General features: G+C 45.7%; 1 gene segment (V, D, J or C); it reads left to right on the top strand.

Annotated features, from left to right (window-relative positions):
* The first annotated feature begins 1,356 nt into the window (after positions 1 to 1,356).
* Positions 1,357 to 12,422, top strand: LOC148149222 (Ig kappa chain V region Mem5-like). The segment is given in 3 exon segments: positions 1,357 to 1,417; positions 1,604 to 1,932; positions 11,418 to 12,422. Coding segments are annotated over 3 exon segments (707 nt in total).
* The last annotated feature ends 1,444 nt before the right edge of the window (positions 12,423 to 13,866 follow it).

Raw genomic sequence — 13,866 nt, 5'->3', positions numbered from 1 at the left:
TAGAGAGGGGCAGATAACATTTGGATGCTTTCAATTATAGCGAGAGATGGAGTGAGTGACGGAGACAGAGAAAGATGCAGAAATAGAGATTATGAGACGGAGTGAGGAACTGGGAATGAGTTGGAGGGAGTGGCTTTGAGACAGAGAAAGAGAATATGAAAGAGATTAACAGTGGGGGAGAGAGAGATAGAGGTAGAGAGAAAGAAGTGTAAGGTGTGAGTCAGAAAGGGAGATAGAGAGAGAGAGAGAGAGAGAAGAGGACAGGTCCTGGTCACCACATTCTGGGAAGGATGTGATTGTACTTGAGAGGGTACGGGGAGATTTCCCAGAATGCTGCTTGAATGTGAGCTTTGAGATAAGATTAGAAAGGTTGGGGTTGTTTTCCTTGGAGCAGTGAAGGCTGAGAGGGGACCTTATAGAGGATTATTTGGGGCAGTGAGAGTGTGGGTAGGAAGGCACTTTTTACATGAGTAAAGGACTCAGTCACCAGGGACCGAGATTGAAGGCAACACAGACATGGACACACAGAAACTCGGAGCTGGAGCAGGCCATTTCGCCCTTTGAGCCTGCTCTGTCATTCAGTATGATCATGGCTGACCCTCTCTCTCAAAGCTATACTCCTGCTTTCTCCCCATTCCCTTCATGCTGTTAAAATGCAAAACAATTATCTCTCTCTTTTTCTTGAATATATTCAGTGGTAGAGAATTCTACAGGTTGACCACCCTCTGAGTGAAGAAATGTTTCCTCATCTCAGTCCTAAATGGTCTGTCCTGTATCCTCCTGAGACTGGGTCCCCTGGTTCCAGACTCGCCAACCAGGGGAAACCTCCTCCCTGCCCAGCCCTGTTAGAATTTTATATGTTTCAATCAGATCCCCTCTCATCCTTCTGAACTCAAGTGAGTCCAGGCCCAGTCAAGTTGGAGAGTGAGAGGGGAATTGAGGAGAAATGTTTTCACCCAGAGGGTGGTGAGAGTCTGGAACTCACTGCCTGAAAGGCTGGATGAGTCACAAACTCTCATGACATTGGAGCAGTGTTTAGATATCCCCTTGTGTTGCTGTAACCTCCAGGGTAATGGGCCAAGAGCTGGAGGATGGGATTAGTGTCATCAGGTCGCTGTTTAACAGCACAGATACAATGGGCCAAATGGTCTCATTCAGTGCTGTTCACATCAATGACTCTCTGAGACAGTGAAAAAGAGAGAGAGAGAGAAGAGGAAGTGTGAGGAGCTGACGTGGCTCTCTCTGCCCGATGCCATTTACATACTGAGGAACACCCAGTCAGACTCTCACAGGCTGCAGCTTTATAAAGCAGAGCTCAGTGAAGGGAGAGTTTATCAGGAACCAGGCACAGGGACAGGAGCACACACCATGATTTCACACATCCAGCTGATCTGGCCCCTGGCATTCTGTGTCGCAGGTACAAATCTCTCTTCTTCCACCTTGAATCTTTAGCTGCTCTCCATTTCACTCCAATTCCACTGACTTGTGATTGAAGGAAAAAAGCTGAAACCAGAGGAAAGCTCAGTGTCTCCAACAATCTCTCATTTGACAGGCTCTTTCTGTGACAGTTCTGACTTCACTGTGTTTCTCTCTGATCCCTCAGGTATCAGTGGGGACATCACCATGACTCAGTCTCCCCCGGTGCTGTCAGTGGGACTGGGCCACACTGCAACCATCACCTGTACGGCCAGTCAAAGCATGAGCAGCTACCTTGCTTGGTACCAGCAGCGAGAAGGTCAGAAACCCTCTCTCCTGATCTACAGTGCAACAAATCGATTCACAGGAGTCTCCGATCGATTCACCGGCAAGGGCTCAGGGACCAGTTTCACCCTGACAATCAACAACGTTCAGAATGAGGATGTCGCTGACTATTACTGTCAGCAGTATAACAGCTACCCCTTACGTTCGGGAAAGGAACCAAGCTCCGACTGAGTAAGTAAACCTCAATCCTCCGTTATTAACCCTGTCAATACTGAAACACACTTTCTAAAACACAAATGCTGAATTGTTGAAGGTATTACTGAGAAGCTGCAGTGAATGAAATAGTTGATTAAGGAGCACTGTGTCTAACAGGGTGTCCAGCTGTATTTCTTTAGTTCCATTATCCCTTTAAGCAGCAAGATATAAGTCAATTAGTTTTACTCACCGTGTGGAGGAGCTCTGTCCATTTGCAGCCTGCGGTCCCATTCCTGCAGCATGGAGTGAAATCAGTGAGTCGCCTCCTGCCAGTCTCAGTGTGTCGGACACGGGCAGAGTTTGATGTGAGCTCTGGCTCCCTGTCCCAGTCTCTGATCTCACTGACCTCAGCAGCAGCAGCACAGTGAGACACCGAGCTCCCACCTCCCCCAGCTTTAACTCTGCTCAATCACACAATCACAGAATTTTTACAGTGCACACGGAAGCCGTTCCGCCCATCCTGTCTGGACCAGCTCTCCGAATGAGTAATTCACTGAGTGTCATTCTCCTGCCTTCTCCCTGTCACCCTGCACATTGTTCCTTTTCAAATAACAGTCTCATTCCCTTCAGAATGTTTCAATTGAAGCTGCCTCCACCACACTCTCAGACAGTGCAGTCCACACCTTAACCACTCGCTGGCTGAGAATGTTTTTCCTCATCTCACTTTTGATTCTCTCACTAATTACTTTAAAACTGTGCCCTCTCCTTCTCAATACTTTCATGAGTGGGAACATTTTTTCCCTATTTCCTCTGGCCAGACACCTCCTGATTTTGAATTCCTCAAAAAAATTTCCTCTCAGCCTTCACTTCTCCAAGGAAGACAGTCCAAACTTCTCCAAAGTTTGTTCATAACTGACATTCCTCATCCCTGAACCTTCTATGGGAATTTTTTTACCCCATCTCCAAAATATTCACATCCTTCATGAATTATTCCCCTTATCTATTCCCGTAGTCCCATTTGCTTGCATTTCGCTAATTTCCCCCACACCGTTCCTGTCCATGTACCTGTTCAAATGCCTTTTAAATGTTGTTATCATACTCACCTCTACGACTTCCTCTGGCAGCTCATTCAATACACGCACCACCCTCTATGTGAACGAGATGCACCTCAGGTCCCTTTTGAATCTTTCCCCTCTTGCTTTAAACCTCTGCTGTTTAGTTTTGGACCCTTACTCTGGGGAATAAACCTGAGCTAGTCATCTTATCTATGCCCATTATGATTTTATTAACCTCAAAATGTCACCCAGCAGTCTCTGACCTTCCAAGGGAAATAGCCCAGGCCTAACCAGCCTCTCCTTATAACTCAAACCCTCCAGTCTCGGTGACATCCTTGTCATCCTTTTTACTCCCTTTCCAATTTAATGACATCCTTCCAATAGCAGGGTGACTGGGAATGGGCCTGATCAATACCTTGGAGAATCGTAACAACTCCCACACGTAATGCTCTGACCGATAGAAGCAATTGTACCAAATGCTTTCTTCACCACCCTGTCGACATGTGACACCAGTTTCAATCCTCTATGTGCCTCCACCCCTTGGTCTCCCTGTTTGACAACACTCCCCATGGCCCCATAATTAACTGTGTTAGCCCTGGCCTGGTTTTTGTACCAAAATGCAACACCTCGCTATTATCTCAATGTGTAATGTAAATGTACTCTCAAATAGCCTTCTTCACTGTCCATGAAACTACCAATGTTAGTGTCATCTGCAAACTCACAAACCATGCCCCTATATTCTCATTCAATTTGTTTCTATAAATGATGAACAATGATGAACCCAGAACCAATCCTTTTGCCACACCGCTGGTCACAGGCTTCCAGTCTGAAAACCATTATCTACCACCACTCTCTGTCTCCAACCATTAAGCCAACTTTGTATCAGTTAGCTTCCCTGGATCCAACTTGATCTAACTTACTAATCAATTGACCATGCAGCACCTTGTCAAAGGTCTTGCTAAAGTCCATGTAGACAATGTCTACCTCTGCCCTCAGCTATCTTCTTGGTCATGTCTTCAAAAAACTCAATCAAATTTGTGAGACATGTTTTCCCACTGACAAAGCTTTGTGGATTATTCTTAATCAATCCTTGTCTTTCCAAATGCATTTAGATCCTTTCTGTCAAAATCCCCTCCAACAACTTACCACTATCAGACTCACCGGTCTATAATTCCCAGGGTATTCCTTGCAGACCTTCCGAAATATCAGCACAAAATTAGCCATGCTCCAGTCTTCCAGCACATCACCTGTGGCTGTTGATGATACAAACATCTCACCAAGGGGTGTCAAAGTCTCTTCCCAAGCTTCCCACAAAGTACTGGGATGGAGCTGATCAGCTCCTGGGGATTTATCTACCTTTATGAGTTTAAAGTACAGATTACTGCACCTCTTCTCCTGTAATATGGACTCTTCTTAAGACATCAACATTTATTTCCCAAATTTCCTTCACTTCGATGTCCTTCTCAACCATAAATACTGCGGCAAAATATTAGATTGGTAACTCATTCATATTTTGTTTTAAAATAAAATATGAAAATTCTAAGAGTGAGACATTTGGAGGTGATCCATAGGATATGATCCATGGTCATGACTTTACTCTAGATTGTTCTTTGTCCTTTTCCACTGTCTCCCTAAACCTTGTAATACAATTCCCTAAATGTCCTCCCACTGACACTTGATCTACATGGGCCTCCTCATTCCCAAGATCCAGGTCTGGCAGAGCTTCCTTTCTGATTGGAATGGGAACACACGGCTGGAGAAAATTCACCCGAGCACACTCTCACAACTCTGGCCCCTCTCTGCCCTTCACACTGCTCCAATTTCATTCTATATTCTGATAATTAAAGTTGCCCAAATGTGTGCTGTGAATTTCTTGCAGATTTGTTCCTCTACATCCTTCCCTCTAGTTGGTGACCGACAGACTGCACTGAACAACCTGATTGCACCTTTTTTGTTCCTTATCTCAAACCAAATCTATTCTGCCCTTGACCCCTCTGGGACATCCTCTTTCTCCAGCTCTGCACCGATCTTAACCAATCCCACACCTCCCATCTTCCTCCCCTTTTCCTACCTTTAGTGAACACCTTGTATCCAGGAATATTTAACACCCAGTCCTGTCCTCATTTGAGCCTCATATGTAAGAGCAACAACACCAGATTTCCACTTGGTAATATGCGTCTGTAACTCCCTAATCTTACTCCCCATACTCCACGCAGGCCCATACATGCACACAGTCAGTTGGATTTAGAAATTATTACTCTCTCCCTGGCTGTGACCCGGCCAAGAAAGTTACTATTCCTTACTTAAGAGTATCTATCTCGTCCATGATTCTGTTTTCCTTGGTGTTCCTCCCTGATATTTCCTCCTGGTTCCCACAGCCCCCCCCCTTCCATGTTCATTTAAACCCTCTCCAACAGCACCAGCAAATCACCCTATAAGGAGCTCAGTTCCTGCTCTGTTCAGGAGCAACCCATCTGGTCTATAGAGGTCACATCTCCCACAAAGTCATTCCCAATGTCCCAAGAATCTCAAACGCTCCCTCCTGGACCACCTTTCCAGCCTCATACACCCTGCCTTATCCTTCTGTTCCTATCCTCACTTGCGTTGGTCACTGGGAGTCGTCCAGAGATTCACAATTTTGTTGCTAATTGCCTCCAGAGCTCCCTAAATTCTGACTGCAGGACCACATCCCTTTTCTCCCTCTATCACTGGGACCTCAACTGCTGCCTGTTCCCCCTCTCCCCTCAGGGTGGGAGACACCATACCATCCTGGAATCCCATCTGCAGCTGCAGAAACACCTATCGATTGCCCTCACTCTCGAATCTCCTCTCACTATCGCTCTTCCAGTCTTCCTTGTGCCCTCCCTGTACAGCTGAGTCCCCGTGGTGCCATGGACTTGGCTCTGGCTACACTCCCCAGATGAACCATCATTCTCATCAGGATTCCAAACTGAATCCTGATTGGAGAGTGGGATGCACTCAGGGGATTCCTGTACGAGCTGCCTGGTCTTTTTGGACTGTCTGCTGCTCCCCCAGCAGAGTAGGGGAGTGACCACATCTAGAAACGTGCTCTCCACGGAGCTCTCAGCCTCACGGACGCTCCACACTGACACCTGCTGCTGGTCAAGCTCTGAAACCCAGAGCTCTAACTGCTGTCACTGACCACATTTTCTGAACTCATGGTATTCCAGGAGATGGGAAGCATTCTGAAGTTCCCACATGGAACAGGGTACACACTCTTACCACTCCCTGGTTATCCCTTGATAACGTTCTGATGACAAACAGCTCCAGCTGGGCTCAAATCCAGGCCTTTCAGTGTTCCAGGGTTTTGCAGAGTCTGTTCAAAAGACAATATGATAACAGAGCAGAATTAGGCCATTCGCCCCATCATGTCTGCTGTGCCGTTTGGTCATGGCAGATGTGTTTCTCACGACCATTCTCCTGCCTTCTTCCCATTATGTTTGATCGCCTTCCCAATCAGGAACCTATCAATGTCCGTCCGAAACACACTCAATGCCTTCACCTCCACAGTATGAGTTCCACAGATTAACCACCCTCTGGCAGAAGAAATTCCTCCGCATCTCAGTCCTAATGGATTATCCCTAAATTCTGTGGCTGTGCCCTCTGGTCCATGTTTCTCTTACTGGTGGAAACATCTCATCCCTGCCCACTCAACCAGGCCTCTCAGTATTCTGGAAGTTTCAATGTGATCTCTGCATGTCCTTAAGAACTCTATCAAATACACATTCAGAGTCTTCAATCTCTCCTCAACAGACCAGGCTGTCACCCCCAGGGTCATTCTCATAAACCTCCTCTGGATCTCCCCCAATACAAGCACATCCCTCCTTAGATACAGGTCCCAAAACTGTTCACAATAATCCAAATGCAGTCTGGCCAGAGTCTCATACAGCCTCAGCAGTACACACCTGCTCTTGTATTCTAACTCAGTTGAAATGAATGCTAACATTGCATTTGTCTTCCTAATTGCCAACTGAACCTACATATTAACCTTAAGTGAAATCTGAAAGAGGACTCCTAAGTCCCTTTATGTTTCAGAATTCCAAATTTCCCCATTTAGAAAACAGTTTGAGTCTCTACTCTTCCAACCCAAGGGCATAACCTCATACTTTCCAACTTTGTATTCCATCTGTCACTTCTTTGCCCATTTTCTGAGCCTTTCCAGTCCTTCTGCAGCCTCCCTGCTTCCTCAACTCTGCCTGTCCCTCCCCTCATCTTTGTGTCATCTGCAAATTTAGGAACAATGCCCTCAGTCCCTTTTCCCAGATCGTTAATATATAAGTAATTGTTACATGAATAGCTGAGGTCCCAACACTGCCCCCTGCTGAACTGCATGAGGCACCAGCTGCCATCCTGCAAAAGACCCATTTATTTTCACTCTCTATCCTTGTCAGTACTGGGCCCCAAACCCCATGGCCTCTTATGTTATTTAGCAGCCTCCTGTGTGGCAACTTGTCAAAGGCCTTCTGGAAACCCAAATAGATCATGTCCATTGGCTCTCCTTTGTCTAACTTGCTCATTGATATTATTGCATATAATTCCCAGCTTCTCCCTCTCGAACTGCAGGGTGAATTGTATCACATTATGGTCACTGCCTCCTCAGGGTTCACTCACCTTCAGCTCCCCAATCAAGGCTGCCTCATTACACATCACTGAATCCAGAATTACCTGTTTCCCAGTGGCTCGATCACAAGCTTTTCCAAAAAAAGTATCTCGCAGACATTCCATAAATTCCTTTCCTTGAGATCCATTCCCAACCTGAATTTTCCAGTCCACCTGCATATTGCAGTCCCCATGATTATTGTAATAATCCCTTTCTTAATGCGTTTTCTATCTCCTGATTTATTTTCTGCCCCACATCCCGACTACTGAGAGGAGACTTGTACATAATTCCCATCAAGCCCTTTGCTATTTTGTGGGTCCTTAAGTTGACTCACACAGATTCTATGCTTTCCAACTCCATATTTCCTCTTGCTGTCGATGTAATTTCAGTTCTTCCTGACAGGGTAAACCTGCTCCTCCCATACACACCCCCACCACCCTCACACCTCTACCCATCATTAGAAACATAGAAACATAGAAAATGGCTGCAGGAATCGGCCACTCAGCCCTTTGAGTCTGCACCACCGTTCAATATGATCATTGCTGTTTACGCGATCCATTATCCCATTCCCACTCCATCCCCATATCCCTTGATTCCACAGGTTCACAACATCGGAATAACTTAACCCTTAATCTTTGACTGTGACCCCAAGTTTTGGATTTTCCTAATATAAAGAACATTCTTCCAGCATCAAGCCTGTCAAATCCCATCAGGATTTTATATGTTTCTGTGAGATTCCTCTCATTCTTCTAAATCCCAGTGAGTACAAGCCCAGTTGATCCAGTCTTTCCTCATATGTCAGTCCTGCCCTCCCGGGAATCAGTCTGGAGAACCTTCGCTGGACTCCCTCAATAGCAAGAATGTCCTTCCTCAGACTAGGAGACCAAATCTGCACACAATACTCAAGCTGAGGCCTTAATTCTGCAAGACATCCTGACTCCAATACACAAATCCTCTCACTGTGAAGGCCAGCATGCCATTAGCTTTCCTCACTGCCTGCTGCACCTGCATGCCCCCTTTCAGTTACTGTTCCACCATGACACCCAACTCTCATTGCACCTCACCTTCCTAAACTTTCATCATTCACTAATAATCTGACTTCCTGTTTTACTACCAAAGTGGATAATCTCACATTTACCCAAATTATATTGCTTTTGCCAAGTATTTGTCCACTCAGCCAGCCTGTCCAAGTCACTCTGCAGCCTCTTAGCATCCTTCTCACAGCATGCATTGCCACCCAGCTGAGTGTCATCTGCAAATTTGGAGGGATTGCATTCAATTCCTTTGTCCATATCATTTATGTATATTGTGAACAGCTGGGGTCCCAGCACTGAACCCTGCGGTACCCCACTCATCACTGCCTGCCACTTTGAAAGGGACCCATTTATTCCAACTCTCTGCTTTCTATCTGCCAATGAGTTCTCTCTCTATGTCAATACATTACCTCCAATACCATGAGGTTTAATTTTGCTCACTAATCTCTTGTAAGGGATCTTGTCAAAAGCCTTTTGAAAGTCCAGAACACAACATCCACTGGGTCCTGAGGGAGGGTCACTCAATCTGAAATGTTAACTTCGATTGCTGTCCACAGATGCTGCCAGACCTTCTGAACTTTTTCATCAATTTTTGTTGTCCACTGATTCAGCCTTGTCCATTCTCCACTGATCACATCCTCAAAACCTTCCAGAAGATGTGTCAGGCCTGATTTCCCTTTAGTAAATCCATGCTGACTTGGACCAATCCTGTCACTGCTTTCCAAATGCTCGGTTATTGTATCTTTAATAACTGACTCCAGTGTTTTCCTCATGTATAATTCCTCATTTTTCACTCTCCCTCCTTTTATTAAAAAGTGGGGTTACATTGGATAGTGTCCAGTGCATTGGAACTCTGTCAAAGTCGACAGAATGCCAGAAAATGATCAACAATGTGTCCACTATTTCTCCACCCACTTTCTTAAATACTCTGATGACTTGCTGGCCCCTGGGGACTTACAAGTTTTGATACCATCAATCTCCCCAAAACCATTTCCTGACTAACCTTCAGTTCCTCCTTCACACTTGACCCTCTATGCCCTCGCATTTCCTTTCAATAGGATGTGCATCCCTGGATATTTAGTTCCCAGCCCTGATCCCCTTGCAGCCATGTCACTGGACTACAGGCTCATTTACCTTGTTTCATAAACTCGATGCATCAAAGTACAACACCCTCAGTCATGCACTGACTGCCTCCTTCTCATAGTTATCTCCTTTAGAAATCACAGAATCCCTACAGTGTGGAAGCAGGCCATTCAGCCCAGACTGACCCTCCAAATAGCATCCCACCCACCCTACAATTCCCAAGGATAATCCTCCTAACCTACACATCTTTGTGACAATGGGAGGAAACCCAAGGAGACACGGGGAGAATGTGTCAATCCCACACAGACAGTCAGTTGGAATTGAGTCTGTGTCTCCGAAGCTGTGAGACAGCAGTGCTAACCACATCCACCATTCCACCCTACGGTGCCTCAACTTCGATTCCTGATCCTTTCCATAATCTCGATCCTATTACTTGGTCTGGATACTTTAATAACTTCTCCTGAGCTCCCACCTTCTTTAGTTAGTTTAAACTCCTCACAAACTTGATTTCCCTTGGTTTGTGTGGTACCACTTTGTCTACATTATTCCGAATGGTTCATGTGTTAAGAGACAAAACCTTTAAGCTTGTTCTATATTGTTCTTCCCTGCACTTTTAAGTTTCCTCAGTACAATATGACATTCACAATACTCTGTCCCTTTCCTTTTATTTTCTGGTAACAATCAAGTCCGTCACTAACCAGTATTCCTACTTTCTCCTTTAACTTTCATTTCCTCATTTTCCATCCAACTGTTCTAGTTACTTTCTATTTGAATCATATTCAGGCTGATACTTATTCCTGAACAAACATCACTCAAAAATGTTCCTTGGTTCATTGTTGCTTGTGGGATCTTGCTGTGTACAATCTGGCTTCCACATTTCCTACATTACAACAGTGACCACATTTCAAACAAGTCCCACACTGTCTGCAAATGTCTTTGGGACAGCATGGATCTTTCTTTTCATTGGATGAACTGGGAGTCTTTCAGATGTGAAAGATGCGGTTCCAATAGTGCACAGTTCTCCTCCTATACTACAGTTACTGCTATATATGTCCCTCTCTTTTGTGAAAACAGACCGGAAGTTTTCACGAGGAACCATTGCTCCATCTCCTACCACTGCACACAAGTTCCCTTCCTGCTCTCGAATGGCCCTCATACATTCCTTCATTCTCTTGTTCTTTCTGTGATTATAAAACATCACTGGGATTTCCCTGACTTCATTTGGACACATTTCATCCTGTCAGCTCTTTGCTTTCCTCAGGTCCTGGTAAATTACACCCTTTCATTTTGTCTTTCAGCCCACTTTTACCCAATCCCAGCCCAGTTTAGTAAAATGGTTTTGTTCCCAAATGAAAACTTTCACACTTGCTCCATTTTTCTCCATTTCCATCCTTCCTCTCAATCTCACTGAGTTCTGATCACTGTCACAGAAGTGCTCCCCCATTGAGAGCCCTTCCAGCTGCCCACATTCATTCCCTAAAGAATGATCCAAAACTGCCCCTTCTTTTTCACCATCACCCTCTCAGGGGCAATTAGGGATGGACAATAAATGCTGGCCCTGCCAGTGACACTCACTACCCAAGAAGCAATTTTAAAAGGCCCTGTCTTTTTATGGAGTTTGTTAGGTATTGAATACAAATGTTCAAATGGATTTGTTTTGCCAGTGAATGTTTAGAGTTGAAATCCCTTTGAATGGCAGGGATTAAAATTGTTTGTCTTGTCTTTCAGGCCGTGAAAACTCTCAGCCCAAGCTGACCCTGCTGCCCCCCTCCCCGGAGCAGGTCAATGCCAAGGGCACTGCCACCCTGGTGTGCCTTGCCAATCACTTCTATCCCGATGAGCTGGAGGTGCAGTGGAAGAAGGACGGTGCAGTCATTTCGGATGGGGTTCAGACCAGCAACTACCTGCGAGCTTCAGACAGCACCTACAGTGTCAGCAGCCTGCTGACCCTCTCTGGGTCTGACTGGGAGTCCAACGCTCGCTTCTCCTGTGCCCTCACCCATGTGACCCTCCCCTCTCCCCTCAGCAAGAGCATCAGGAGATCAGAATGTGTGTAGAGTGTTCAAGACAGTCCACAGAGGAGACACAACTTTAAATAGAACAGGGCTGAGCTGGCAGGACAAAGGTCATGGTCAGCACTGAATTTCAACTCTCTTCCTTCTTGGGATTGGCTCGGTGACATTTCTGAGGTTCAAGGATTAAGGCAGGTCATTGGGATAATCAAAAGGAAGCTTTACTCTGTATCAAACCCTGTGCTGACCCTGTCCTGGGAGCGTTTTATGGGGACAGTGATGACTTGTGATGCCAAGTAAAACCTCTCGAAGATGCTGAAAACTGTCAGCTATACAAAACAATGTGAACCTCTGAAATCTCTGCTTCAGTAAACCAGATCTCCTTCCTGCTCAGCCGTCAGTTCGAATTTAAGCTTCTGTCACTACTTAAAGGGACAGGATTCTCAGGTTATTGAGAAAATCTCCACAAGTGTTTTCCTCAAGCTCCATTGTGGCTGTGAATTTGAGCAGCTTCCTCTGTCTGGGCTGTTAATTGGAGTCTTTTTTCTGTCAATGTAAATCTGGAAAAAGGAATAAAGATCAAGAAGATTCAGTCTCTGTCTCGTGTGTGCTTTGGAAATGGCCAGAGCTAATGGGAACCCTGCATTGATGAATATGATCAGCAGCATCTTGTTACTCAGAATAACAATTTCACAGGTTTTGGGAAATAAATATTCCTTAAATTCGACTTGGGTTTTCTTTACTCTCAAAGTGCGATGGAATGGTCCCGTGTGTCCCTGGAGTCAGATTGAGAATGTTAAATCTGGGGAATCTGGGAGTCACGGCTGGGGAGGGCAGTCAATGATAAGCTGGTTCCACCTTCTGCTGTCATATTCTGTAACCCCTGGGTCATCTCAGTGAGAGTCATCCAGGGCTCAGGGTGGATTCCAGAGCAGATCATTGACCTGATTGTTGTGTTCCTTAGTCCACATGTGACTCCAATAATCTCATTCTCGGGCTTTAGTATCAGTGGGAATCAATGGGGCTGAAATCTTATCCAAACAGACCCTCACGCAGCGGGGAGGCTGCTGGTGGCTCAAAAAATCCTTGGCTTCAGTCCCAGATTCCACTGTGGCTCTTTCATTCAAACACAGCATTAGCACACTGACACCACATTCAGAGGGCAATCCTGAGATGGGGCAAGTTTGGTTCTTGATTCCAGTGTGAGGAAATGGGGGTTGGGTGTGAAATGTCTACTCTGAAGCTGGTGGAGGTACTTTATAATGAAGAATAGAAACTAATGTCAGAATAAAGTCAGGTGTTGATGTGAGTGAGGAATATCTCAGTGATCTGTCTCCAGAATCCACACACTACACACATCCTTCTGTCAGACCCGGACGGCAGAGAAACTGCTCCTTGACACCCTATATTTCTCTATCTTTCCCAGAAAAGGTGAAGTATTCTCTGCCTCAGTGATTCCCTGGGACAGGACATTTTAAAAAGGGCTGTGGGAAGGGAAATATTGCCTCTCAATGACAAAGCCAATGGAAGGATGTGGAACTGGCTCTGTGAAATGTTCGGACACAGAGGATGACACCAGAAGCAATTCAATGTTGTCGCTCTCTCCTTTGCAATTGCTAAACTGGTAACAATTACTTTTTGCTCACAATTTGCTCTTTCGACTTTGATCCACTTGCCTTTCTTACTTTGCTTTTTTTGACTTCAGTCTGTGGGTAGTTCCATCAAAACCCAATCTCCTCACACTCAGCCTGGCCCCTGAAGAGATTAGAGACAAACTGCAAATGCTGGAATCCAAGGTTGACAAGCAGGAGGCTGGGAGAACACAGCAAGACTGGCAGCATCAGGAGGTGGAGAAATCGACATTTTGGGTGTAAACCTTCTTCAGGAAGTGGGGTGGATGGGAGCTGCAGATAAAGGAGTGGCCGGAGTAGGGTGGTTAGGTGGGGATAGGTGGAGACAGGTCGAGGTTAGGACATGGTTGGTCGAAGGGAGGGATAATTCTGGATTCATCTCTCCCATCGACCAATCAGGTCACACTCTCTATCTTTCTCAACCTATCCCCACCTCACCACCTCGCTCCCACCCACCCCTTGAAATGCAACTCCCCTCACACCTATCCCCCCTTCCTGAAGAAGGGTTACACCTGAAACGTCGACCCCTGAAGA

Source organism: Chiloscyllium plagiosum, unplaced genomic scaffold (genome assembly GCF_037043375.1).
Source record: "Chiloscyllium plagiosum isolate Xiang-an unplaced genomic scaffold, Cpla_swu_hap1 HiC_scaffold_9, whole genome shotgun sequence".
NCBI classification, from domain to species: Eukaryota; Metazoa; Chordata; class Chondrichthyes; order Orectolobiformes; family Hemiscylliidae; genus Chiloscyllium; species Chiloscyllium plagiosum.
This window is presented reverse-complemented; position numbering and strand designations above follow the sequence as displayed.